Genomic DNA, 24,718 nt, shown 5'->3' with positions numbered 1-24,718 from the left:
GTTATAGGGGATCTACGGGGTGTCTAAAAGGGATTGGGGCCGTTATAGGGCATCTATAGGGTATCTGAAGGGGGTGGTGTGGTTATAGGGGATCTATAGGGTGTCTAAAAGGGATTGGGGTGGTTATAGGGGATGTATGGGGTGTCTGAAGGGGATTGGGGTGGTTATAGGGGATCTATAGGATATCTAAAGGGCATTGGGGTGGTTATAGGGGATCTATAGGGTGTCTGAAGGGGGGTAGGGTGGTTATAAGGGATCTATGGTGTGTCTGAAGGGGGGTACGGTGGTTATAGGGGATATATGGGGTATCTGAAGGGGGGTGGGGTGGCTATAGGGCATCTATGGGGTGTCTAAAAGGGACTGGGGTGGTTATAGGGCAACTATAGGGGATCTGAAGGGGGGTGGGGTGGTTATAGGGGGTCTATAGGGTATCTAAAGGGGGGGTTATAGGGGATCTATACGGTGTCTAAAAGGGAGTGGGGTGGTAATAGGGTATCTGAAGGGGGGTGGGGTGGCTATAGGGCATCTATAGGGTATTGGAAGGGGGGGTGGGGCAGTTATAGGGGGATCTATAGGGTATCTGAAGGGGGGTGGGGTGGTTATAGGGGATCTGAAGGGGGGTGGGGTGGTTTTAGGGTATCTATAGGGTATCTGAAGGGGGTTGGGGTGGCTATAGGGCATCTATAGGGTATCTGAAGGGGGGTGGGGTGGTTATAGGGGATCTATAGGGTGTCTGAAGGGGGGGTGGGGTGGTTGTAGGGGGTCTATAGGGTATCTAAAGGGGGGTTTATAGGGGATCTATAGGGTGTCTAAAGGGAATTGGGGTGGTTATAGGGCATCTATAGGGTATCTGAAGGGGGTTGGGGTGGTAATAGGGGGTCTGAAGGGGTGTGGGGTGGTTATAGGGGATCTATAGGGTATCTGAAGGGGAGTGGGGTGGTTATAGGGGAGCTATAGGGTGTCTGAAAGGGATTGAGGTGGTTATAGGGGATTTGTAGGGTATCTAAAGGGGGTTGGGGTGGTTATAGGGTATCTATAGGGTGTCTGAAGGGGGGTGGGGTGGTTATAGGGGATCTATAGGGTGTCTGAAGGGGATTGGGGTGGTTATAGGGGATCTATGGGGTGTCTGAAGGGGATTGGGGTGGTTATAGGGGATCTGTAGAGTATTTAAAGGGGATTGGGGTGGTTATATGGCATCTATAGGGTATCTGAAGGGGGGTGGGGTGGTTATAGGGGATCTATGGGGTGTTTAAAAGGGTTTGGGGCAGTTATAGGGGATCTGTAGGGTATCAAAAGGGGTGTGGGGTGGTTATAGGGGATCTATAGGGTATCTAAAGGGGGTGTGGGGTGGCCGGAGGGGATCTATGTGGGGTGTGGGGTGGCTATAGGGGATCTATAGGGATATGGGGTGGATATGGGGTATCTATAGAAAATCTATGGGGGGGTGGGGAGGTGCCTATAGGGGCAAGAGATACCCTATAGGATCTGGGGGTACCTGTAGGATCTGGGCAATGCCTATGGGGTTGGATGGTGCCTATAGGGGCAGGGGGAACCCTATAGGATCAAGGGTGCCCTATAGGATCTGTGGGATGCTTATGGGGTTGGGCGGTGCCTATAGGATCTGGGGGTGCCTATAGGATCTGGGTGGTGCCTATAGGGGCAGGGGGTGCCCTATAGGATCTGGGGGAGCCCTACGGGATCTGTGGGATGCTTATGGGGTTGGGCGGTGCCTATAGGGACAGGGGGAGCCCTATAGGATCTGGGGGTACCTGTAGGATCTGAGCAATGCCTATGGGGTTGGATGGTGCCTATAGGGGCAAGGGGAGCCCTATGGGATCTGGGGGAGCCCTAAAGGATCTGTGCGATGCTTATGGGGTTGGGCGGTGCCTATAGGATCTGGGGGTGCCTATAGGATTTGGGCAATGTTTATGGGGTTGGGCCGTGCCTATAGGGGCAGGGGGAGCCCCATAGGATCTAGGGGTGCCCTATAGGATCTGTGGGATGCTTATGGGGTTGGGCGGTGCCTATAGGATCTCGGGTACCTATAGGATCTGGGCAGTGCCTATAGCGGCACAGGGAGCCCTATAGGATCAGGGGGTACCTATAGGATCTGGGCAATCCCTATGGGGTTGGTTGGTATCTATAGGATCTGGGGGTACCTATAGGATCTGTGTGGTGCCTATAGGGGCAGGCGGAGCCCTATAGGATCTGGGCGATACTTATGGGGTTGGGCGGTGCCTATAGGGACAGGGGATGACCAATAGGACCAGGTGGTACCTATAGGATCTGAGCAATGCCTATGGGGTTGTGTAGTGCATATAGGGCCAGGGAATAGTCTATAGGGTCAGGGGGAGCCCTATAGGATCTGGGGGTACCTACAGGATCTGGGCAATCCCTATGAGGTTGGTTGGTACCTATAGGATCTGGGGGTATCTATAGGATCTGGGTGGTGCCTATAGGGGCAGAGGGAGCCCCATAGGATCTGGGGGCAACTATAGGATCTGGACGATGCTTACGGGGTTGAGCGGTGCCTATAGGGGCAGGGGGAGCCCCATAGGATCTGGGGGTGCCCTATAGGATCTGGGCGAGGCTTATGGGGTTGGGCGGTGCCTATAGGGACAGGGGATGACCAATAGGATCTGTGTGGTGCCTATAGGGGCAGGCGGAGTCCTATAGGATCAGGGGGTGCCTATAGGATCTGGGCAATGCCTATGGGGTTTGGAAGGTGTGTATAGGGGCAAGGGGAGCCCTATAGGATCTGGGGGAGCCCTTTAGGATCTGGGGGAGCCCTATGGGATCTGGGGGAGCCCTAAAGGATCTGTGCGATGCTTATGGGGTTGGGCGGTGCCTATAGGATCTGGGGGTACCTATAGGATCTGGGCAGTGCCTATAGGGGCAGGGGGAGCCCTATAGGATCTGGAGGTGCCCTATAGGATCTGGGCAATGCCTATGGGGTTGGGCGGTGCCTATAGGATCTGTGGGTACCTATAGGATCTGGGCGAGGCTTACGGGGTTGGGCGGTGCCTATAGGGTCAGGGGGAGCCCTATAGGATCTGGGGGAGCCCTAAAGGATCTGTGCAATGCTTATGGGGTTGGACGGTGCCTATAGGATCTGGGGGTACGTATAGGATTTGGCGGTGCCTATAGGGTCAGGGGGAGCCCTATAGGATCTGGGGGCACCTATAGGATCTGGGCGAGGCTTACGGGGTTGGGCGGTGCCTATAGGGGCAGGGGATGCCCTATAGGATCTGTGGGGTGCCTACAGGGGCAGGGGGGGGCCCCTATAGGGCCGTTTGGGGTGGGTGGGGGGGGGGGAGGAGCATGCACGGGGGAGGGGGCGTGGCCAAGCGAGCGTGGTGGGCGTGGCCTCGTGGGGTGGGCGTGGCTCCGCCCCCCCCCCCCATCCCCCCCCCCCCCCCCCAGGACTGCGGCGGGGCCGGAGGGGGAGGGGGGGATGAAAGGGGGGGGGGGGGGCGGGGCGGCGGCGCCGGGAGCGGCAGCGGCGGGCGAGGTGAGCGCTGGGCCGGGACCCCCCCACGACCCCCCCACGACCCCCCCCGGTGGGGACGGACGGGTTGGGGGGGGGGGGTTTGGGGGGGGGTTGGGGGGGGTGGGGCCGTGCGGCGGTGCTGGAGGGCCCTATAGAGTCCCTATAGAGCCCCCGGTTGGCGTCCCATAGAGAGCCCCCGTAGAAGCTCGTGGAGGCCCTATATGGGCCCTATAGAGTCCCTATAGAGGCCCCGATCGGCGCCCCATAGAGAGCCCCCATAGAAGCTCACTGAGGCCCTATATGGGCCCTGTGTCCATCCCCATAGGCATCGCTGAGCTCTCTGTAGGGCCCCTATGGAACCCCGTGGAGCCCCTATGTGGGCCCTATATAGATCCTCCCCCCCCCATAGAGCCCTATAGGGCCCCTATAGAGCCCCCATGGAGCCCCTATGTAGAGGGCCCTATATAAAGCCCCCCCCCTCCCCCCCATTGAGCCCTATAGGGCCCCTATGGAACCCCATGAAGCGCCTATGTAGTGGGCCCTATATAGAGCCCCTCCACCCCCCATTGAGCCCTATAGGGCCCCTATAGAGCCCCCATGGAGCCCCTATGTAGAGGGCCCTATATATAGCCCCCCCCATCCCCATAGAGCCCTATAGGGCCCCTATGGAACCCCATGAAGCCCCTATGTAGTGGGCCCTATATAGAGCCCCTCCACCCCCCATTGAGCCCTATAGGGCCCCTATAGAGCCCCCATGGAGCCCCTATGTGGGCCCTATATAGATCCTCCCCCCCATTGAGCCCCATAGGGCCCCTATAGAGCCCCCATGGAGCCCCTATGTAGAGGGCCCTATATACATCCCCCCCCATCCCCATAGAGCCCTATAGGGCCCCTATGGAACCCCGTGGAGCCCCTATGTAGAGGGCCCTATATAGAGCCCCCCCATAGAACCCCCATAGGCTTCATAGAACCCCTTATAGAACCCCATACAGCCCCTGGAGGACCGTCCTACAGGACCCCCCCCCCCCCCGAGCCCCATTGACCCCCCACAGCTGCTATCCTGGGTGCCAAAGCCCCATATAGAACCTATAGAACCCCCTACAGAGCTCCCATTGTCCCCCCCCCATACAACCCCTATAGCACCGCCTATAGAGCTCCCATAGAATCCCCCCTAGGCCCCATACAATCCCATTGCCCCCTCCAGCTGCTCTCCGTGCTTCCGGACCCCTATAGAACCCCAATAGATCCCTATAGAACCCCCATAGACCCCATACGACCCCCATAGAGTGCCGCTGCCGCTGTCCCTGTTGCCAAACCCCATAGAATTCCCATAGTTCTCCACCGAACCGCATTGCCCCATAGACCCATATAGAACCCCTATAGCGCCCCATTGCCGCTGTCCGTGATGCTAATCCACCATAGAACCCCCATAGACCCCTATAGAACCCCTATAGTCCCCAATAGAACCCCCATAGACCCCTATAGAACCCCTATAGAGCCCCATTGCCGCTGTCCGTCTTGCCGAGCCCCTATAGACAGCCTATAGACCCCTATAGAACCCTACTGCCACTGTCGGTGGTGCTGAGACCCCACAGACCCCTATAGAACCCCTATAGCGCCCCATTGCCGCTGTCCGTGATGCTGATCCACCATAGAACCCCCATAGAACCCTATAGAACCCCTATAGTCCCTCATAGAACCCCCACAGACCCCTATAGAGCCCCATTGCCGCTGTCCGTGGTGCTGATCCACCATAGAACCCACATAGAACCCTATAGAACCCCTATAGTCCCCAATAGAACCCCCATAGACCCCTATAGAACCCCTATAGAGCCCCATTGCCGCTGCCCGCGGTGTTAAGCCCCACAGATCCCTGTAGTACCCCTATAGTCCCCAATAGAACCCCCATAGACCCCCATAGAACCCCTATAGTCCCCATAGAACCCCTATAGTCCCCCATAGACCCCTATAGATCCCTATAGAACCCCCACAGCCCCCATTAGAGCCCCATTGCCACTGTTCGTGGTGCTGAGCCCCATAGACCCCTATAGAACCCCTATAGTCCCCCATAGAGCCCCCATAGACCTCATAGAACCCCTACGGTCCCCCATAGACCCCTACAGATCCCTATAGAACCCCCACAGCCCCCATTAGAGCCCCATTGCCACTGTTCGTGGTGCTGAGCCCCATAGACCCCCATATAACCCCTATAGTCCCCCATAGAGCCCCCATAGACCTCATAGAACCCCTATAGTCCCCCATAGAGCCCCCATACACCCCATAGAACCCCTATAGTCCCCCATAGACCCCTATAGATCCCTATAGAACCCCCACAGTCCACTTTACAGCCCCATTGCCACTGTCCGTGGTGCTGAACCGCATAGACCCCTATAGTACCCCGATAGTCCCCATAGAACCTCCATGGATTCCTATACCCCTATAGCCCCACGTAGACCCCTATAGAACCTATAGCACCCCTATAGTCCCTCACTGACCCTAATGGACCCCTATGGAACCCAGCGGTCCCCATTAAAGGCCTATAGACCCCTATAGTACCCCAATAGCCTGCCATAGACCCCCATAGACCCCTATAGAACCCTCACAGCCCGCATTAGAGCCCCATAGACCCCTATACTACCCCCGTAGTTCCCCACAGACTCCCACAGACCCCTATAGAACCCCCACAGCCCTCATTAGAGTCCCATTGCCACTGTCCGTGGTGCTGAACACCATGGACCCCTATAGTTCCCCCATAGATCCCCATAATACCCCTATAGTCCCCCACAGACCCCCACAGACCCCTATAGAACCCCCACAGCCCCCATTAGAGCCCCCATTTGCCACTGTCCGTGGTGCTGAACCGCATAGACCCCTATAGTACTCCTATAGTGCTCCATAGACCTCTATAGACCCCTATAGGGCCCCACAGACCCCTATAGAACCCCCACAGCCCCCATTAGAGCTGCATTGCCGCTGTCTGTGGTGCTGAACCCCATAGACCCCCATAGTACCCCCATAGACCCCCATAATACCCCCATAGACCCCCATAATACCCCTATAGTCCCCCACAGACCCCCACAGACCCCCACAGACCCCTATAGAACCCCGACAGTCCCCATTAGAGCAGCATTGCCGCTGTCCGTGGTGCTGAACCCCATAGACCCCTATAGTACCCACATAGACCCCCATAATACCCCTATAGTCCCCGAGAGCCCCCTATAGAACCCCCACAGCCCCCATTACAGCAGCATTGCAGCTATCCGTGGTGCTGAACCCCATAGACCCCCAAAGTACCCCCATAGACCCCCATAATACCCCTATAGTCCCCCACAGACCCCCACAGACCCCTATAGAACCCCGACAGCCCTCATTAGAGCAGCATTGCCGCTGTCCGTGGTGCTGAACCCCATAGACCCCTATAGTACCCCCATAGACCCCCATAATACCCCTATAGTCCCCCACAGAGCCGTATAGAACCCCCACATCCTCCATTAGAGCAGCATTGCCGCTGTCCGTGGTGCTGAACCCCATAGACCCCTATAGTACTCCTATAGTGCTCCATAGACCTCTATAGACCCCTATAGGGCCCCACAGACCCCTATAGAACCCCCACAGCCCCCATTAGAGCAGCATTGCCGCTGTCCGTGGTGCTGAGCCCCATAGACCACTATAGAACCCCTATAGTCCCCCATAGAGTCCCCATAGACCTCATAGAACCCCTATGGTCCCCCATAGACCCCTATAGATCCCTATAGAACCCCCACAGCCCACTTTACAGCCCCATTGCCACTGTCCATGCTGCTGAGACACAAAGACCCCTATAGAACCCCTCTAGTCCCCCATAGAGCCCCCATAGACCTCATAGAACCCCTATGGTCCCCCATAGACCCCTATAGATCCCTATAGAACCCCCACAGCCCCCATTAGAGCAGCATTGCCGCTGTCCGTGGTGCTGAATCCCCACCCGGCGGCTCTCGAGGCCCCGCCCAGGGCTTCCCCCGTCCGCGGGTTCGAATCCCCCCTCCTCCTCCTCCCCTCCCCTCCCCCCTTTCCCCCCTCAATCCCCCCCCACCCCCCCCCCCCCGGATGCCCCCCCCGCGCCCCGCGGTGACGGGTATTCTCGGGCGGATAACACGGCCGCGCTGTTATTGCTGGAGAATACGCGTAGCCGAGGGGACGCCCCGAGCCGGCCTCCTCGTGCATCCTCTCGTGCATCCTCGTGCATCCCCGTGCACGGGGCCGTGCATCCTCGTGAGCCCGCGGGCGTCCCCGTGAAGCTTTGGGCGTCCTCGGGTGTCCCTCTGCAGCCGTCCCCGTGTGTGCTCTGCGCCCTCGTGCAACCTCTTGCACCCTCGTGCACCCACCCCCGTGCACGCCCTTGTATCCCCGTGCAGCCTCGTGCCTCCCCGTGCCACGCCGTGCCTCGCCATGCATCCTCGTGCATCCTGGTGCAATGGCACGCGGCCTCGTGCAACCGTGTGCACCGGGCTGGGCGACTTCGGCTGCCCACACGTGTCCCCGTGTGTCCTCTGCACACTTGTGCATCCCCGTGCCTCCCCGTGCAACCTCGTGCAACTCTGAGCATCCTTGCACATCCCCGTGCATCCTCGTGCCGCCTCATGCATCCATCCTCGTGCATCCCCGTGCATCCAATCTTGTGCACCCCCTTGCATCCTTGTGCCGCCCTCTGCACCCTCGTGCGTCCGTCCGCGTGCACCGTTGTGCACCAAGTGCATCCTCCACGTGCATCCCCACGCACCCTCGTGCATCCTCGTGTAACCCCGGGCACCCTCGTGCACCATTTTGCACCCTGACCATGAGCCACCATGCGTCACTGTGCATCCATCCTCATGCATCGTGCAATGCTGTGCACGCGCGTGCACCCCCGTGCATCCTTGTGCAACCCCGTGCATCCTTGTGTGATGCTGTGCAACACTGTGCAACCTCGTGCATGCACCCTCATGCAACACTGTGCATCCTCGTGCAACCCCGTGCTCCCTCGTGCAACACCGTGCATCCTCGTGCGATGCTGTGCAACGCTGTGCATCCTCGTGCATTCTCGTGCAACACTGTGCAACACTGTGCACCCTCGTGCATGCATCCTCGTGCAACACCGTGCATCCTCGTGCGATGCTGTGCAACCCGGTGCATCCTCGTGCAACCCCGTGCATCCTCGTGCAACACTGTGCAACACTGTGCAACCTCGTGCATGCACCCTCATGCAACACCGTGCATCCTTGTGCAACCCCGTGCATCCTCGTGCGACACCGTGCATCCTCGTGCGACGCTGTGCAACACTGTGCACCCTCGTGCATCCCGTGCATGCATCCTCGTGCACCGCCGTGCATCCTCGTGCACCCCTCTTGCATCCCGCAGCCCCCCCGTGCATCCATCCCTGTGAATCCCCGTGCAACGCTGCACATCCCTCATGCCCCCCAACCCCATGCATTCTTATGCTCTCCGGTGCATCCTCGTGTGCTCACACCCGTGCATTGTCGTGCAACCCGGCGCCTCCTCGTGCACCCTCGTGCATCCTCGTGCAAGCCCTGCAGCCTCATGCATCCCTGTGCATCATCCATCCCTGCGCCTCCTGGTGCACATCGTGCGTCCCGTCTCGTCTGCGCATGCGCGGAGCCGCGCCCAACTCGCCCCGTTGCCCGGCAACAGCCCGCCGTCGCCAAGCAACGCGTTGCCAGGCAGCGGGGAGTGACTGACAGCTCCGGGCACGCCCCCCCCTGCCGGGTACCGCCTCCCTATTGGCTGAGCGGAGCGGGAAGGGGCGGGGCTTTGAAGCGCGTCGGGAGACGGGGCGGTGCTGGATTGGCGGCTGGAGCGGCCAATGAAAAGCGAGGAGGGGGACGGCGCGCGGGACGGGCATCCCGCCCTCCTTTTCGTGCCCTCCGATTGGCTGAGACGCGCGCGGTGGGCGGGAGCGGGAGGGAGCCTCTTCTGGTTGGCTGAGGCGCGCGCCGTGGGCTGAGAGATGCTCCTCTCCGATTGGCTGAGGAGAGCACGGCGGGCGGGAGCGGCTCCGCGGGACTCTCCCCTCCGATTGGTTGAGGCGCGCGGTGGGCGGGAGCAGCGCTGAGGGAAGCCGCTCCCCGATTGGCTGAGGGGCTCCGAGCTCCCATTGGCCGCTCCCCGCGGAACGGAGGCAGAGATTGGCCACGGCCGAATGGCGGCAGCGCTGGAACGGGCGCTGGGCCCGGCTGGGCCGGAAGCGGACGCGTCCGTGCCGGAGGCGCCGCTGTTGGTGCTCGGCCCGGCGGGCTCGGGCCGCACGGCGCTGCTGCTGCGGGCGGCGTTGGCAGGAGGAGGGGACGGGCCCCGCGCTCTCTTCTTAGCGCCCAGCGCTCCCTCCCGACTCCCAGAGGGCGGCGGCGGTGACCCGAGGGCGCTGCAGGTGAGGGGGGGGCCGCGAGGGGGCGGGGCTTTGAGCCGAAGGGGCGGGGCCGGGGGCGGTGGGCGTGGCCTCCCGGTAGGGAGCGTGGCGAGAAGGCCGCGGGGGGGGGGGGGGAGGGGGGCTTATGAGCGCGGGGGCGTGGTTACGAACGAGGGGCGTGGCCTGGCGGAAGGGGCGGGGCTTAGCACCGACGGCGGAGCGGCGCGAGTGGGCGGGGCTTAACCTAGTGGGCGTGGCGTGCGGTAGGGGGCGTGGCTCTGGGCGTGCTTGCTGCCGCGCGTGGGCGGGGCTTGCATGAAGGGGGCGTGGCTTGATCGCGTGTGGGCGGGGCTAAGCACGGGCGCGGGCGTGGCCTGGTGGCGGGGGCGTGGTTTGTGGTGGGTGTGGCGCGCGGGGGGCGTGGCCTGACGACCCCCCTCTCCCCCTTTCCCCGCAGCGCCTGGAGCTCCGCTACCCCCCCACCCTGGCAGCCCTGGCCCAGGAGTTGGGGGCAATGGCGGCCCGAGCCCGGCCCCCCGGCTTGCTGCTGCTGGACGGGCTGGAGCACTACATCCAGGGGGGGCCCAGCGCCCCCGCCCGCCTGGCCGCCCTGCTGCTGGAGGCCTCCCGCGCCCCCCGACCCCCGGCCCGGCTCCTGGCTGCCCTCCGTGTGCCCCCCCCCGGGCCCCGTGTGCTGCCCGTCCTGCGCCGTTACTTCCCGGCTGAGTGCCGTCTGAGACCCCTCCCCGGGGTCCCACTGCGGGTGAACGTCCGCCTCGTCCTGCCCGGATCGGTGCCGCGGGGATGGAGGCTGCGCTTCGAGCCCCACGGGGGGCTGAACGTCACCCCCGGGCCTGGGGACGGCGATGGGGACGAGGATGAGGACGGAGATGGCAGTGGGGATGAAGGCTGAGGGTGAGTCGGGTGGTGATGTGCAGCCCTCGGGTGTTGTGGTGTCACTGAGCCTGGCTGGTGTGGAGCCCAGGTGATGTGGAGCCCAGGTGACACGGGGACGTGGAGCTGCCCGGTGACACGGTGACATGGAGCACAGGTGACGTGGAGCCCAGGTGACATGGTGACATGAAGCCCAGGTGACACGGTGACATGGAGCCCCAGTGACGTGGAGCTCACATGACACAGTGCCATGGAGCCCAGGTGATGTGGAGCCCAGGTGACACGGTGACATGGAGCTGCCCGGTGACATGGAGCCCACATGAGACAGTGACACGGAGCCCATGTGACACAGTGACACGGAGCCCAGGTGATGTGGAGCCCATGTGACATGGTGACATGGAACTGCCCGGTGACACGGTGACATGGAGCCCAGGTGACAGGGAGCCCACATGACTCAGTGACATGGAACCCAGGTGACACAGTGTCATGGAGCCCAGGTGACATGGAGCCCAGGTGACACGGTGACATGGAGCTGCCCGGTGACATGGAGCCCACATGAGACAGTGACACGGAGCCCAGGTGATGTGGAGCCCAGGTGACACAGTGACATGGAGCCCAGGTGATGTGGGGCCTGGGTGACACGGTGACGTAGAGCTGCCCATGTGACATGAAGCCCAGGTGATGTGGAGCCCACATGACACAATGACATGGAGCCCAGGTGATGTGGAGCCCAGGTGACACGGTGACATGGAGCTGCCAGGTGACATGGAGCCCAGGTGACACGGTGACATGGAGCCCAGGTGATGTGGAGCCCAGGTGACACGGTGACATGGAACTGCCCGGTGACACGGTGACATGGAGCCCAGGTGACATGGAGCCCACATGACTCAGTGACACGGAACCCAGGTGACACAGTGACATGGAGCCCAGGTGATGTGGAGCCCAGGTGACACGGTGACATGGTGACACAGTGTCATAGAGCCCAGGTGACGTGGAGCCCAGGTGACACGGTGACATGGAGCTGCCAGGTGACATGGAGCCCAGGTGATGTGGAGCCCAGGTGACACGGTGATATGGAGCTGCCCGGTGACATGGAGCCCACATGAGACAGTGACACGGAGCCCAGGTGATGTGGAGCCCAGGTGACACAGTGACATGGAGCCCAGGTGATGTGGGGCCTGGGTGACACGGTGACATAGAGCTGCCCATGTGACATGAAGCCCAGGTGATGTGGAGCCCATGTGACACAGTGACATGGAGCTGCCAGGTGACATGGAGCCCAGGTGACACGGTGACATGGAGCCCAGGTGATGTGGAGCCCAGGTGACACGGTGACATGGAACTGCCCGGTGACACGGTGACATGGAGCCCAGGTGACGTGGAGCCCAGGTGACATGGTGACATGAAGCCCAGGTGACACGGTGACATGGAGCCCCAGTGATGTGGAGCCCAGGTGACACAGTGACATGGAGACCAGGTGATGTGCAGCCCGGGTGACACAGTCACATAGAGCTGCCCGGTGACATGGAGCCCAGGTGACACAGTGACATGGAGCCCAGGTGATGTGGAGCCCAGGTGACACGGTGACATGGAGCAGAGGTGATGTGGAGCCCAGGTGACACAGTGACATGGAGCCCGGGTGATGTGGAGTCCAGGTGACACGGAACCGAGGTGACATGGGGTCTGCATGGCACAGTGACACGGAGCCTGGGTGACACTGTGGCGTGGGACCCAGGTGACAGGGAACCAAGGTGACACAGAACCTGAGTGACACAGACCCAAATGGCACGGAACCCAGGTGACACAGAACCCAGGTGACATGGAGCCCTGGTGACATGGGACCGGGTGACACAATGCCTATGTGTCATGGAACCCACGCGACATGGAACCCAGGTGACACGGAACCCGAGTGCTATGGAACCCAGGGGACGCAATGCCTGTGTGACACAGAACCCGGGTGACATGGAATGCAGGTGACAGAGTCTGTGCGGCACGACACGGAGCCTGGGTGACACTGTGACACGGAACACAGGTGACACGGAACACAGGTGACATGGAACCCAGATGGCACAGTGCCTATATGACATGGAACCCAGGTGACACGGAACCCAGATGTCACAGAACCCAGGTGACACAGTGCCTATATGACACAGAACCCAGGTGACACAGAACCCAGGTGACATGGAACCCAGGTGACACAGAACCCCGGTGACATGGAACCCAGGTGACACGGAACCCACGTCACAGTGCCTATACGACACGGAACCCCGGTGACACAGAACCCAGGTGACACGGAACCCAGGTGACACAGTGCCTATATGACACAGAACCCAGGTGACACAGAACCCAGGTGACACAGTGCCCAGGTGACACAGTGCCTATATGACATGGAACCCAGGTGGCACAATGACACGGAACCCAGGTGACACAGTGCCTATACGACACGGAACCCAGGTGACACGGAACCCAGATGACACAGAACCCAGGTGACACGGAACCCAGGTGACACGGTGCCTATATGACACAGAACCCAGGTGACACAGAACCCAGGTGACACAGTGCCTATACAACACAGAACCCAGGTGACACGGAACCCAGGTGACACGGAACCCACGTCACAGTGCCTATACGACACGGAACCAAGGTGACACGGAACCCAGGTGACATGGAACCCAGGCGACACAGAACCCAGGCGACACAGAACCCAGGTGACATGGAACCCAGGTGATACAGTGCCTATACGACACAGAACCGAGGTGACACAGAACCCAGGTGACACGGAACCCAGATGTCACAGTGCCTATATGGCACGGAACCCAGGTGACACAGAACCCAGGTGACACAGAACCCAGGTGACACAGAACCCAGGTGACATGGAACCCAGGTGACACAGTGCCTATACGACATGGAACCCAGGTGACACAGAACCCAGGTGACACGGAACCCAGATGTCACAGTGCCTATATGGCACGGAACCCAGGTGACACAGAACCCAGGTGACATGGAACCCAGGTGACACGGAACCCACGTCACAGTGCCTATACGACACGGAACCAAGGTGACATGGGACCCAGGTGACATGGAACACCGTGACACAGAACCCAGGTGACACGGAACCCAGGTGACACAGTGCCTATACGACACGGAACCCAGGTGACACAGAACCCAGGTGACACGGGACCCACGTCACAGTGCCTATACGACACGGAACCGAGGTGACACAGAACCCAGGTGACACAGAACCCCGGTGACATGGAACCCAGGTGACACGGAACCCACGTCACAGTGCCTATACGACACGGAACCAAGGTGACATGGGACCCAGATGTCACAGTGCCTATACGACACGGAACCGAGGTGCCACGAGCCCCCGTGCCGCACTGCTGGTGTCCGGAGGTGTCCGGAGGTGTCCGGAGGTGCCAGGAGGCGACACGAGCGGACAGCCCACGTTATCAGTGCCCTCACAGCCACCCCCCTCCCCCCCCCCGACACCCACAGCGTGGGGCTGAGCGCGTGCTGTGCCCCCCCCCGGCCCTGGGGGCTCTGATAAGGCCTTATCACCGCCCCCACCCCACCCCACCCCCCCCCGAGGCGCTGCGTGCGCTCACGAGTGCTTTATTGTATAAAACAGTGGCAAACCAACACGAGTGGCCCCAATTCGGCGTATGGACATTGGGGGGGGGGGGGGGGGTGGGACGGGACCACCCCCACAACCCCGCTGTGTCCCCACGTGACGTCACTGCGACGTGTCCCCTCCGTCCCCGTGTCGTGGTGAGTCCACGTGACGTCACTATGACGCGTCACCTCCATCCTCGTGTCGTGGTGAGTCCACGTGACGTCACTATGACGCGTTACCTCCATACTCGTGTCGTGGTGAGTCCATGTGATGTCACTATGAGTCCATGTGACATCACTACAGTGTGTCATCTCCATCCTCGTGTCATGGTGAGTCCATGTGACGTCACTACGACGTGTCCCCTCCATCAATGTGTCACAGTGTGACATACCCTCGTGTCGTGGTGAGTCCACGTGACATCACTATGACGCGTCACCTCCATCCTCGTGTCGTGGTGAGTCTCCTCCATCCATGTGTCCACAGTGTGACACGTCCTCGTGTCATGGTGAGTCCACGTGATGTCACTGTGTGTCCATGTGACATCACTGTGACTTCTCCCCTCCATCCTTGTGTCGTGGTGAGTCCATGTGACATCACTATGACGTGTCGCCTCCATCCATGTGTCACGGTGTGACACATCCTCGTGTCATTGTGAGTCCACGTGACATCACTGTGACGTGTCCCCTCCGTCCCCGTGTCGTGGTGAGTCCACGTGACGTCACTATGACGCGTCACCTCCATCCTCGTGTCGTGGTGAGTCCCCTCCGTCCATGTGTCACAGTGTGACACGTCCTCGAGTGTTGTGATGAGTCCACGTGACATCACTATGACACGTCACCTCCATCCATGTGTCACAGTGTGACACGTCCTCGTGTCATGGTGAGTCCACGTGATGTCACTATGAGTCCACGTGACATCACTACAGTGTGTCACCTTCATCCTCGTGTCGTGGTGTGACACGTCCTCGTGTCATGGTGAGTCCACGTGACATCACTACGATGTGTCCCCCTCATCCTCGTGTCATGGTGAGTCCACGTGATGTCACTGTGAGTCCATGTGACATCACTACAGTGTGTCCCCTCCATCCTTGTGTCGTGGTGAGTCCACGTGACGTCACTATGACGCGTCACCTCCATCCTCGTGTCGTGGTGAGTCCCCTCCGTCCATGTGTCACAGTGTGACATGTCCTCGTGTCATGGTGAGTCCACGTGACATCACTACGATGTGTCCCCATCATCCTCGTGTCATGGTGAGTCCACGTGATGTCACTGTGAGTCCATGTGACATCACTATAGTGTGTCACCTCCATCCTCGTGTCATGGTGAGTCCACGTGACGTCACTACAGTGTGTCCCCTCCATCCATGTGTCAGTGTGACACGTCCTCGTGTCATGGTGAGTCCACGTGATGTCACCATGAGTCCACGTGACATCACTATGACGTGTCCCCTCCATCCTCGTCTCATGGTGAGCCCACGTGACATCACTATGACGTGTCCCCTCCATCCTCGTGTCGTGGTGAGTCCCCTCCGTCCATAGTGTCACAGTGTGACACGTCCTCGTGTCATGGTGAGTCCACGTGATGTCACTGTGAGTCCATGTGACATCACTGTGACTTCTCCCCTCCATCCTTGTGTCGTGGTGAGTCCATGTGACATCACTGTGACGTGTCCCCTCCGTCCCCGTGTCGTGGTGAGTCCACGTGACGTCACTATGACGCGTCACCTCCATCCTCGTGTCGTGGTGAGTCCCCTCCATCCATGTGTCACAGTGTGACACGTCCTCGTGTTGTGGTGAGTCCACGTGATGTCACTATGAGTCCACGTGACATCACTACAGTGTGTCACCTCCGTCCTCATGTCATGGTGAGTCCACGTGACATCACTGTGACGTGTCCCCTCCATCCTCATGTCATGGTGAGCCCATGTGACGTCACTATGACGCGTCCCCTCCATCCTTGTGTCATGGTGAGTCCACGTGATGTCACTATGAGTCCATGTGACATCACTAGTGTGTCACCTCCGTCCCCGTGTCGTGGTGAGCCCACGTGACGTCACTATGACGTGTCCCCTCCATCCTCGTCTCATGGTGAGCCCACATGACATCACTATGATGTGTCCCATCTGTACTCATGTCATGGTGAGCCCACGTGACCTCACTATGACGTGTCCTCTCCATCCTCGTGTCATGGTGAGCCCATGTGACGTCACTATGACGTGTCCTCTCCATCCTTGTGTCATGGTGAGTCCATGTGACATCACTATGATGTGTCCCCCTCCATCAATGTGTCACAGTGTGACACGTCCTCGTGTCATGGTAAGTCCATGTGATGTCACTATGAGTCCATGTGACATCACTACAGTGTGTCACCTCCATCCTCGTGTCATGGTGAGCCCACATGACATCACTATGACGCGTCCCCTCCATCCTCGTGTCATGGTGAGCCCACGTGACGTCACTATGACACGTCCCCTCCATCCTCGTGCCGTGGTGTGACACGTCCCCGTGTCGTGGTGAGCCCACGTGACCTCACGTCGCCGTGTCCCCTCCATTCGGTGTCACCCCATCCCGGGGGGTGTCCCCAACCCCCCCCTCCGCCCCCCTCTCCCCCCCCCCCCATCCATTAAGAGCACAGCACGTAGGGGGGGGGCATTGGGGGGGGCCCCAACGCCAGGAGGGTCCCGGGGGGGTTCCCATTGCACGGAAGCTCCCGTGGGGGTCTCCTGTCGTGGGGGGTTTCTTTGGGGGGTCCCCTCCTCGGGGGGGGGGGACCCTTTGTGGGGAGGGGCCAGGTTGGCGTAGGGGCCGCCGGGGGGGGTCGTGGGGGGGGGGCGATTTGGGGGTGCCCCCTGGGGCAGAGCAGGGCCGAGCCGGGGTCAAACAGCGTGTACTCAAAGCTGGAGGCGGGCGAGGGGCCGCTGGGGGGGGCCGAAGGGGGGGCAGACGGGGGGGTCCCCGGGGGGGGGCTCTTTGCCCGGGGGGGGGCCCCACCTCTTCCACGGCACTGGGCTGTTCCTCGGCTTCCGGGGTGCCTCCGGGGGGGCTCCAGGGCTCCACCACCCCTTGGTACAGCCAGAGCTGCGGGGGGGGGGGGGGGGGGGCACGGGGTCAGGCATCGCCATGGGTGCCCCCCCTCACCCCCCCATATACCCCCAATGAACCCAACCCCCCCCTTATCCCCAAACCCCCCCCATCATATATCCCCCCCCACCCCCCCCAGAACCCATCCCATTGGGGTACCGCCCCCCCCAAAGCCCCCTCCCCTTATTGAGATTAGTGCCCCCCCCCCCTTTGGCTTAGCACTCCACCACCGAGGCCCCCCCCCCCAAATTGAGGTATACCCCCCCATTGAGATAAATGCCCCCCCCGCAGACACCCCCATTGAGATTAATGCCCCCCCCCGTGCTCTCCATTTGGTTAACACCCCTTCCCATTTGCTTAGCCCTCCCCCCAAAACCCCTCCCCCAGAACCCCCCCCCCATTGGGGTAACCCCCCCCCAGACATCCCCCATTGAGATAAAATGCCCCCCCCCATGCTTTCCATTTGCTTAGCCCCCCCCATTGTGTTAGCCCCCCCCAGAACCCCCCCCCCCCCATTTGGGTAACCCCCCATACACCCCCATTGAGATAAATGTCCCCCCCCATTGGGGTAACCCCCCCCCCCCCATACACCCCCATTGAGATAAATGCCGCCCCCCATTGGGGTAACCCCCCATAAACCCCCATTGAGATAAATGCCCCCCCCATTGGGGTAACCCCCCCCCCCCATACACCCCCATTGAGATAAATGCCCCCCCCCCAGTGGGGTAACCCCCCCCCCTACACCCCCATTGAGATAAATGCCCCTCCCCCATTGGGGTAACCCCCCCCCCCCAGACACCCCCCATTGAGACAAATGCCCCCCCATTGGGGTAACCCCCCCCATACACCCCCATTGAGATAAATGCCCCCCCCCCCATTGGGGTAACCCCCCCCATACACCCCCATTGAGATAAATGCCCCCCCATTGGGGTAACCCCCCCCCCCCATACACCCCCATTGAGATAAATGCCCCCCCCCATTGGGGTAACCCCCCCCATAACACCCCCATTGAGATAAATGCCCCCCCATTGGGGTAACCCCCCCCCCCATACACCCCCATTGAGATAAATGCCCCCCCCAGTGGGGTAACCCCCCCCCCCCATACACCCCCATTGAAATAAATGCCCCCCCCCATTGGGTAACCCCCCCCAGACACCCCCATTGAGATAAATGCCCCCCCCATTGGGGTAACCCCCCCCACACACCCCCATTGAGATAAATGCCCCCCCATTGGGGTAACCCCCCCCCCCATACACCCCCATTGAAATAAATGCCCCCCCCCCATTGGGGTAGCCCCCCCCAGACACCCCCATTGAGATAAATGCCCCCCCCATGCTCCCCATTGGGTTCCCCCCCCTCAGACCCCCCCCAATTGGTGTCCCCCCATCACCCCCACGACATCAACGCCCCCCAATCCCCCCCCCCATCGAATTAACCCCCCTCAGCCCCCCCCCCATTGGAGTAAAACCTCCAACCCCCCCGCAATAGAACCGCCCCCCCTCCTCCCGGCCCCCCCCCCACCTCAGTGCCCCCCCCACCTGAAAATTGCCCCCATAGGCGCTGAAGAGCCCCTCGAATTCCCTCTCAGGGCCGGGCACGGGCGGCCACAGCTTCTCCTGCAGCTTCCTGGGGGGGGGGGGGGGCCGTGTCACCCCCCCGTGTCACCCCATAACGCCCCCCCAATGGCCCCATCCCCCCCCATATCACCCCCCCATTCCCCTCTCCCCCCATTCCCCAATCCGCCCCAATGCCCCCCCCACTATGCACCCCCCACCCCCAATGCCCCATCCCCCCCATATTACCCCCCCATATCACCCCCCCATATCACCCCCCATATCACCCCCCCATTCCCCTCACCCCCCCACCGTGCCCCCTATCCCCCCATGTCCCCCCCCAATACCCCCAACCCCCCATATTACCCCCCCACTCCCTTCTATCCCCCCACTGCCCCCCCCCACTCCCCCCCCATATCACCCCCCCAATGCCCCCAACCCCCCCTTATCCCACCCTCCTCCCCCTCCCTTCTATCCCCCCATTCCCCCACCCATCCCCAATGCCCCCCCACTATGCATCCCCCGACCCCCCCGTACCCCCAACCCCCCATATCACCCCCCCATTCCCCAAGCCCCCCCCCAATACTCCCCCACTGTGCCCCCCATCCCCCCCATGTCCCCCCCCAATACCCCCAACCCCCCATATTACCCCCCCACTCCCTTCTATCCCCCAACCCCCCCCACTGCCCCCCCAACCCCCCCTTATCTCCCCCCCCCCTCCCTTCTATCCCCCCATTCCCCCACCCATCCCTAATACCCCCCCCAAGAACCCCCCCGTACCCCCAACCCCCCCATATCACCCCCCATTCCCCTCACCCCCCCACCGTGCCCCCTATCCCCCCCATGTCCCCCCCCAATACCCCCAACCCCCCATATTATCCCCCCACTCCCTTCTATCCCCCCACTGCCCCCCCCCACTGCCCGCCCATATCACCCCCCCAATGCCCCCAACCCCCCCTTATCCCACCCTCCTCCCCCTCCCTTCTATCCCCCCATTCCCCCACCCATCCCCAATGCCCCCCCACTATGCATCCCCCGACCCCCCCGTACCCCCAACCCCCCATATCACCCCCCCATTCTCCAACCCCCCCAATACCCCCCCACTGTGCCCCCCATCCCCCCCATGTCCCCCCCCAATACCCCCAACCCCCCATATTACCCCCCCACTCCCTTCTATCCCCCTACTGCCCCCCCATATCACCCCCCCAATCCCCCAACCCCCCCAATGCCCCCAACCCCCCCATATCACCCCCCCATTCCCCTCCCCCCCCATTCCCCAACCCCCGCATATTACTCCCCCACTGTGCCCCCTATCCCTCCCATGTCCCCCCCCAACTCCCCCAACCCCCCCATATCACCCCCCATTCCCCTCACCCCCCCACTGTGCCCCCTATCCCCCCCACGTCCCCCCCCAATACCCCCAACCCCCCATATTACCCCCCCACTCCCTTCTATCCCCCCAACCCCCCATATCACCCCCCCTTATCCCCCCCTCCCTTCTATCCCCACCCATCCCTAATGCCCCCCCCACTATGCACCCCCGACCCCCCCGTACCCCCAACCCCCCATATCACCCCCCCATTCTCCAACCCCCCCCAATACCCCCCCACTGTGCCCGCCATCCCCCCCATGTCCCCCCCCAATATCCCCAACCCCCCATATTACCCCCCACTCCCTTCCATCCCCCTCCTGCCCCCCTCCCACTGCCCCCCCGACCCCCCCATATCACCCCCCCAACCCCCCCTTATCCCACCCCCCTCCCCCTCCCTTCTATCCCCCATTCCCCAATCCACCCCAATGCCCCCCCACTATGCACCCCCCGACCCCCCCCGTACCCCAACCCCCCATATCACCCCCCCATTCCCCAAGCCACCCCCCATACCCCCCCACTGTGCCCCCCATCCCCCCCATGTCCCCCCCAATACCCCCAACCCCCCATATTACCCCCCCACTCCCTTCTATCCCCCCACTGCCCCCCATATCACCCCCCCAATCCCCAACCCCCCCATATCACCCCCCCATTCCCCTCTCCCCCCATTCCCCAACCCCCCCATATTACTCCCCCACTGTGCCCCCTATCCCCCCCATTTCCCCCCCCAATACCCCCAACCCCCCATATTACCCCCCCACTCCCTTCCATCCCCCCACTGCCCCCCCGACTCCCCCCAATCCCCCAACACCCCCATATCACCCCCCCATTCCCCAACCCCCCCCAATAATACCCCCCCCAATACCCCCAACCCCCCATACTACCCCCCCACTCCCTTCCATCCCCCCCCCGCCCCCCCCCCCGCCCCCCCCATTGCCCCCCCCCCCGTACCGCCGCTGTCCGAGCAGCGCGAGCATTGCCAGCCCCAGCAGCAGCAGCGCCAGCAGAGAGGAGAGCCCCACCGTCACCGGGTCCACATCTGCGGGCAGCGCTCGGTGACCCCCCCGCCCCCCCCCCACACCGCCTCCCCCTTCCCAGACCGACCCCCACACGGCCCCCCCCACCCCCACCCCAAAATCTGACGGCACCGACACCCCCATAGCCCCATATCCCGCCCCATGTCCCCATATCCCCCACCACGACCCCATATCCCCCCCATGATCCCATATCCCCCCTCATGTCCCCATATCCCCCCCATGACCCCATATCTCCCCATGATCCCATATCCCGCCCCATGTCCCCATATCCCCCCCCCATGACCCCATATCCCCCACCACGACCCCATATCCCCCCCATGATCCCATATTCCCCCCATGTCCCCGTATCCCCTCCATGTTCCCGTATCCCACCCCATGTCCCCATAACCCCCCCATGACCCCATATGCCCCCCCATGACCCCAACCTCCCCCATGTCCCCATATCCCCCCCCCTAATGTCCCCATATCCGCCTCCATGACCCCATATCCCCCCTCATGTCCCCGTATCCCCCCCATAGCCCCATATCCCCCCCATGATCCCATAGCCCCCCCATAGCCCCATACCCCCATATCCCCCCACGTCCCCTTATCCCCCCCATTACCCCATATCTCCTCCACGTTCCCATATGCCCCCCCATGACCCCATATGTCCCCCCAATGTCCCCATATGCCCCCCCATGACCCCATATGTCCCCCCCATGGCCCCGTATCCCTCCCATGTCCCCATATCCCCCCATGTCCTCATAGCCCCCTCCACGACCCTATAGCCCCCCCACGTCCTCATATCCCCCCATGACCCCATATCCCCCCCATGACCCCATATCCCCCCCCCAGTGTCCCCATATCCCCCCCTCCATGATCCCATAGCCCCCTCACGTCCTCATACCCCCCCATGACCCCATATCCCCCCCCCAATGTTCCCATATCCCCTCCCCCGGCCCCATATCCCCCCCTCCATGATCCCATATCCCCCCCCATGTCCCCATATCCTTCCCATGACCCCAAATCCCCCCCCATGACCCCAAATCTCCCCACATCCCCATATCCCCTCCCATGTCCCCTTATCCCCCACCACGACCCCATAGTGCCCCCCCATGTCCCCCCCATATCCCCCCATGTCCCCACAGTGCCCCCCCATGTCCTCCTGTCCCCCCCCATGTCCCCATAGTGCCCCCCCATAGTCCCCCCCCATGTCCCCCCCATGTCCCCATAGTGCCCCCCATGTCCCCCCCACATCCCCATAGTGGCCCCCATGTCCCCATGTCCCCTCCCACGGTGCCCCCCCATGTCCCCCCCATAGTGCCCCCCCATGTCCCCTGATGTCCCCATAGTGCCCCCCACGTCCCTATGTCCCCCCCATAGTGTCCCCCCATGTCCCCATAGTGCCCCCCCACGTCCCCATGTCCCCCCCATATCCCCCCCATGTCCCCCCCATGTCCCCATAGTCCCCCCCGTTCTCCCCCCCATGTCCCCATAGTGCCCCCCCATGTCCCCCCCCATGTCCCCTCACGTCCCCATAGTGCCCCCCACGTCCCCATGTCCCCCCCCATGTCCCCCCCACGTCCCCATATTCCCCCCATAGTCCCCCCCCCATGTCCCCATAGTGCCCCCCCATGTCCTCTTGTCCCCCCCATGTCCCCATAGTGCCCCCCACGTCCCCATGTCCCCCCCATAGTGCCCCCCCACGTCCCCCCCATGTCCCCATAGTGCCCCCCATGTCCCCCCCATAGTGCCCCCCCATGTCCCCCCCCCACGTCCCCATAGTGCCCCCCCATGTCCCCCCCTTGTCCCCCCCATGTCCCCATATCCCCATAGTCTCCCCCATGTCCCCCCCCACGTCCCCATAGTGCCCCCCACGTCCCCATGTCCCCCCCATATCCCCATAGTCCCCATATCCCCATAGTGCCCCCCCATGTCCCCAAAGTGCCCCCCCATGTCCCCATGTCCCCCCCATAGTGCCCCCCATGTCCTCCCCACGTCCCCATAGTGCCCCCCATGTCCCCATGTCCCCCCCGTGTCCCCCCCATAATCCCCCCATAGTCTCCCCCAAGTCCCCCCCCACGTCCCCATAGTGCCCCCCAATGTCCCCCCCCACAGTGCCTCCCCATAGTCCCCTCCATAGTCCCCCCACGTCCCCACAGTGCCCCCCCATGTCCCCCCCCATAGTGCCCCCCATGTCCCCACAGTGCCCCCCCATGTCCTCCTGTCCCCCCCACGTCCCCATAGTGCCCCCCAAGTCCCCCCGTGTCCCCATAGTGCCCCCCATGTCCCCATAATGCCCCCCCATGTCCCCCTCCATAGTCCCCCCCATGTCCCCATAGTGCCCCCCACGTCCCCATAGTGCCCCCCATTTCCCCCCCATTTCCCCCCCCCACGTCCCCATAGTGCCCCCCATGTCCCCATAATGCCCCCCCATGTCCCCCTCCATAGTCCCCCCCATGTCCCCATAGTGCCCCCCACGTCCCCATAGTGCCCCCCATTTCCCCCCCATTTCCCCCCCCCACGTCCCCATAGTGCCCCCCATTTCCCCCCCATGTCCCCCCCATGTCCCCATAGTCCCCCCCGTTCTCCCCCCCACGTCCCCATAGTGCCCCCCCATGTCCCCCCCCATAGTGCCCCCCATGTCCCCACAGTGCCCCCCCATGTCCTCCTGTCCCCCCCACGTCCCCATAGTGCCCCCCAAGTCCCCCCATGTCCCCATAGTGCCCCCCATGTCCCCCTCCATAGTCCTCCCCACGTCCCCATAGTGCCCCCCACGTCCCCATGTCCCCCCCCATGTCCCCCCCACGTCCCCATATTCCCCCCATAGTCCCCCCCCCATGTCCCCATAGTGCCGCCCCATGTCCTCCTGTCCCCCCCATGTCCCCATAGTGCCCCCCACGTCCCCATGTCCCCCCCATAGTGCCCCCCCACGTCCCCCCCATGTCCCCATAGTGCCCCCATTCCCCCCCCCATGTCCCCATAGTACCCCCCATTTCCCCCCCCACGTCCCCATAGTTCCCCCCCGATACCCCCCCCCAAATCAGCCGGCACTGCCCCCCCCCCCCCCCCCGTTGCCCCCCCCCTCACCGGGGGCGGTGACGGCAGTGATGGGTTCGGACCACGGGCTCCAATAGCCGCCGTAGCTCAGCCCGTCGGGGCGGACGCGGACCCGGACGGTGTATGGGGTGCGACCCCTCAGAGCCCCCACCCGCTGCTCCAGGCGGCCCACCGGGACCCCCACCTGGGGATGGGGGGGGGGTCAGAGAGGACGGCTGGAGGGGGGGGGTCACGGCCCCCATGGGGGGTTGGGGGGGGG

General features: G+C 62.4%; 3 protein-coding genes across 3 annotated transcripts; 2 read left to right on the top strand and 1 right to left on the bottom strand.

The window, feature by feature from the left end:
- The first annotated feature begins 7,662 nt into the window (after nt 1-7,662).
- Nucleotides 7,663-9,505, top strand: LOC124417279 (keratin-associated protein 4-3-like). Its single transcript, XM_046901863.1, has 2 exons — nt 7,663-7,849; nt 7,904-9,505. Exon 2 carries the CDS (start codon nt 7,944-7,946, stop codon nt 8,889-8,891), a length of 948 nt encoding a protein of 315 aa, XP_046757819.1. The 5' UTR covers nt 7,663-7,849; nt 7,904-7,943; the 3' UTR covers nt 8,892-9,505.
- A 135-nt stretch (nt 9,506-9,640) lies between these two features.
- Nucleotides 9,641-10,908, top strand: LOC107050152 (translation initiation factor IF-2-like). The gene is made up of 2 exons (XM_015273932.4): nt 9,641-9,893; nt 10,330-10,908. Exons 1-2 carry the CDS (start codon nt 9,666-9,668, stop codon nt 10,783-10,785), a joined length of 684 nt encoding a protein of 227 aa, XP_015129418.3. The 5' UTR covers nt 9,641-9,665; the 3' UTR covers nt 10,786-10,908.
- Nucleotides 10,909-16,031: 5,123 nt separating this feature from the next.
- Nucleotides 16,032-24,643, bottom strand: LOC121107090 (erythropoietin receptor-like; the record flags this gene model as incomplete). The annotated part of the gene is made up of 4 exons (XM_040649267.1): nt 16,032-17,458; nt 19,000-19,087; nt 21,335-21,422; nt 24,490-24,643. Coding segments are annotated over 4 exons (879 nt in total), but the record flags the coding sequence as incomplete, so codon positions are not given.
- Between the last annotated feature and the right edge of the window lie 75 nt (nt 24,644-24,718).

This window comes from Gallus gallus, chromosome 17, assembly GCF_016699485.2.
Source record: "Gallus gallus isolate bGalGal1 chromosome 17, bGalGal1.mat.broiler.GRCg7b, whole genome shotgun sequence".
In the NCBI taxonomy this organism is placed as follows: domain Eukaryota; kingdom Metazoa; phylum Chordata; class Aves; order Galliformes; family Phasianidae; genus Gallus; species Gallus gallus.
This window is presented reverse-complemented; position numbering and strand designations above follow the sequence as displayed.

What these genes read in the sequence shown, in the direction of transcription:
- LOC124417279 (XM_046901863.1), top strand. Translation starts at nt 7,944, where the DNA reads ATGGCACGCGGCCTCGTGCAACCGTGTGCACCGGGCTGGGCGACTTCG.
- LOC107050152 (XM_015273932.4), top strand. Translation starts at nt 9,666, where the DNA reads ATGGCGGCAGCGCTGGAACGGGCGCTGGGCCCGGCTGGGCCGGAAGCG. An exon ending in GTGACCCGAGGGCGCTGCAG is followed by an intron (nt 9,894 to 10,329) that starts GTGAGGGGGGGG and finishes CTTTCCCCGCAG; the next exon opens with CGCCTGGAGCTCCGCTACCC.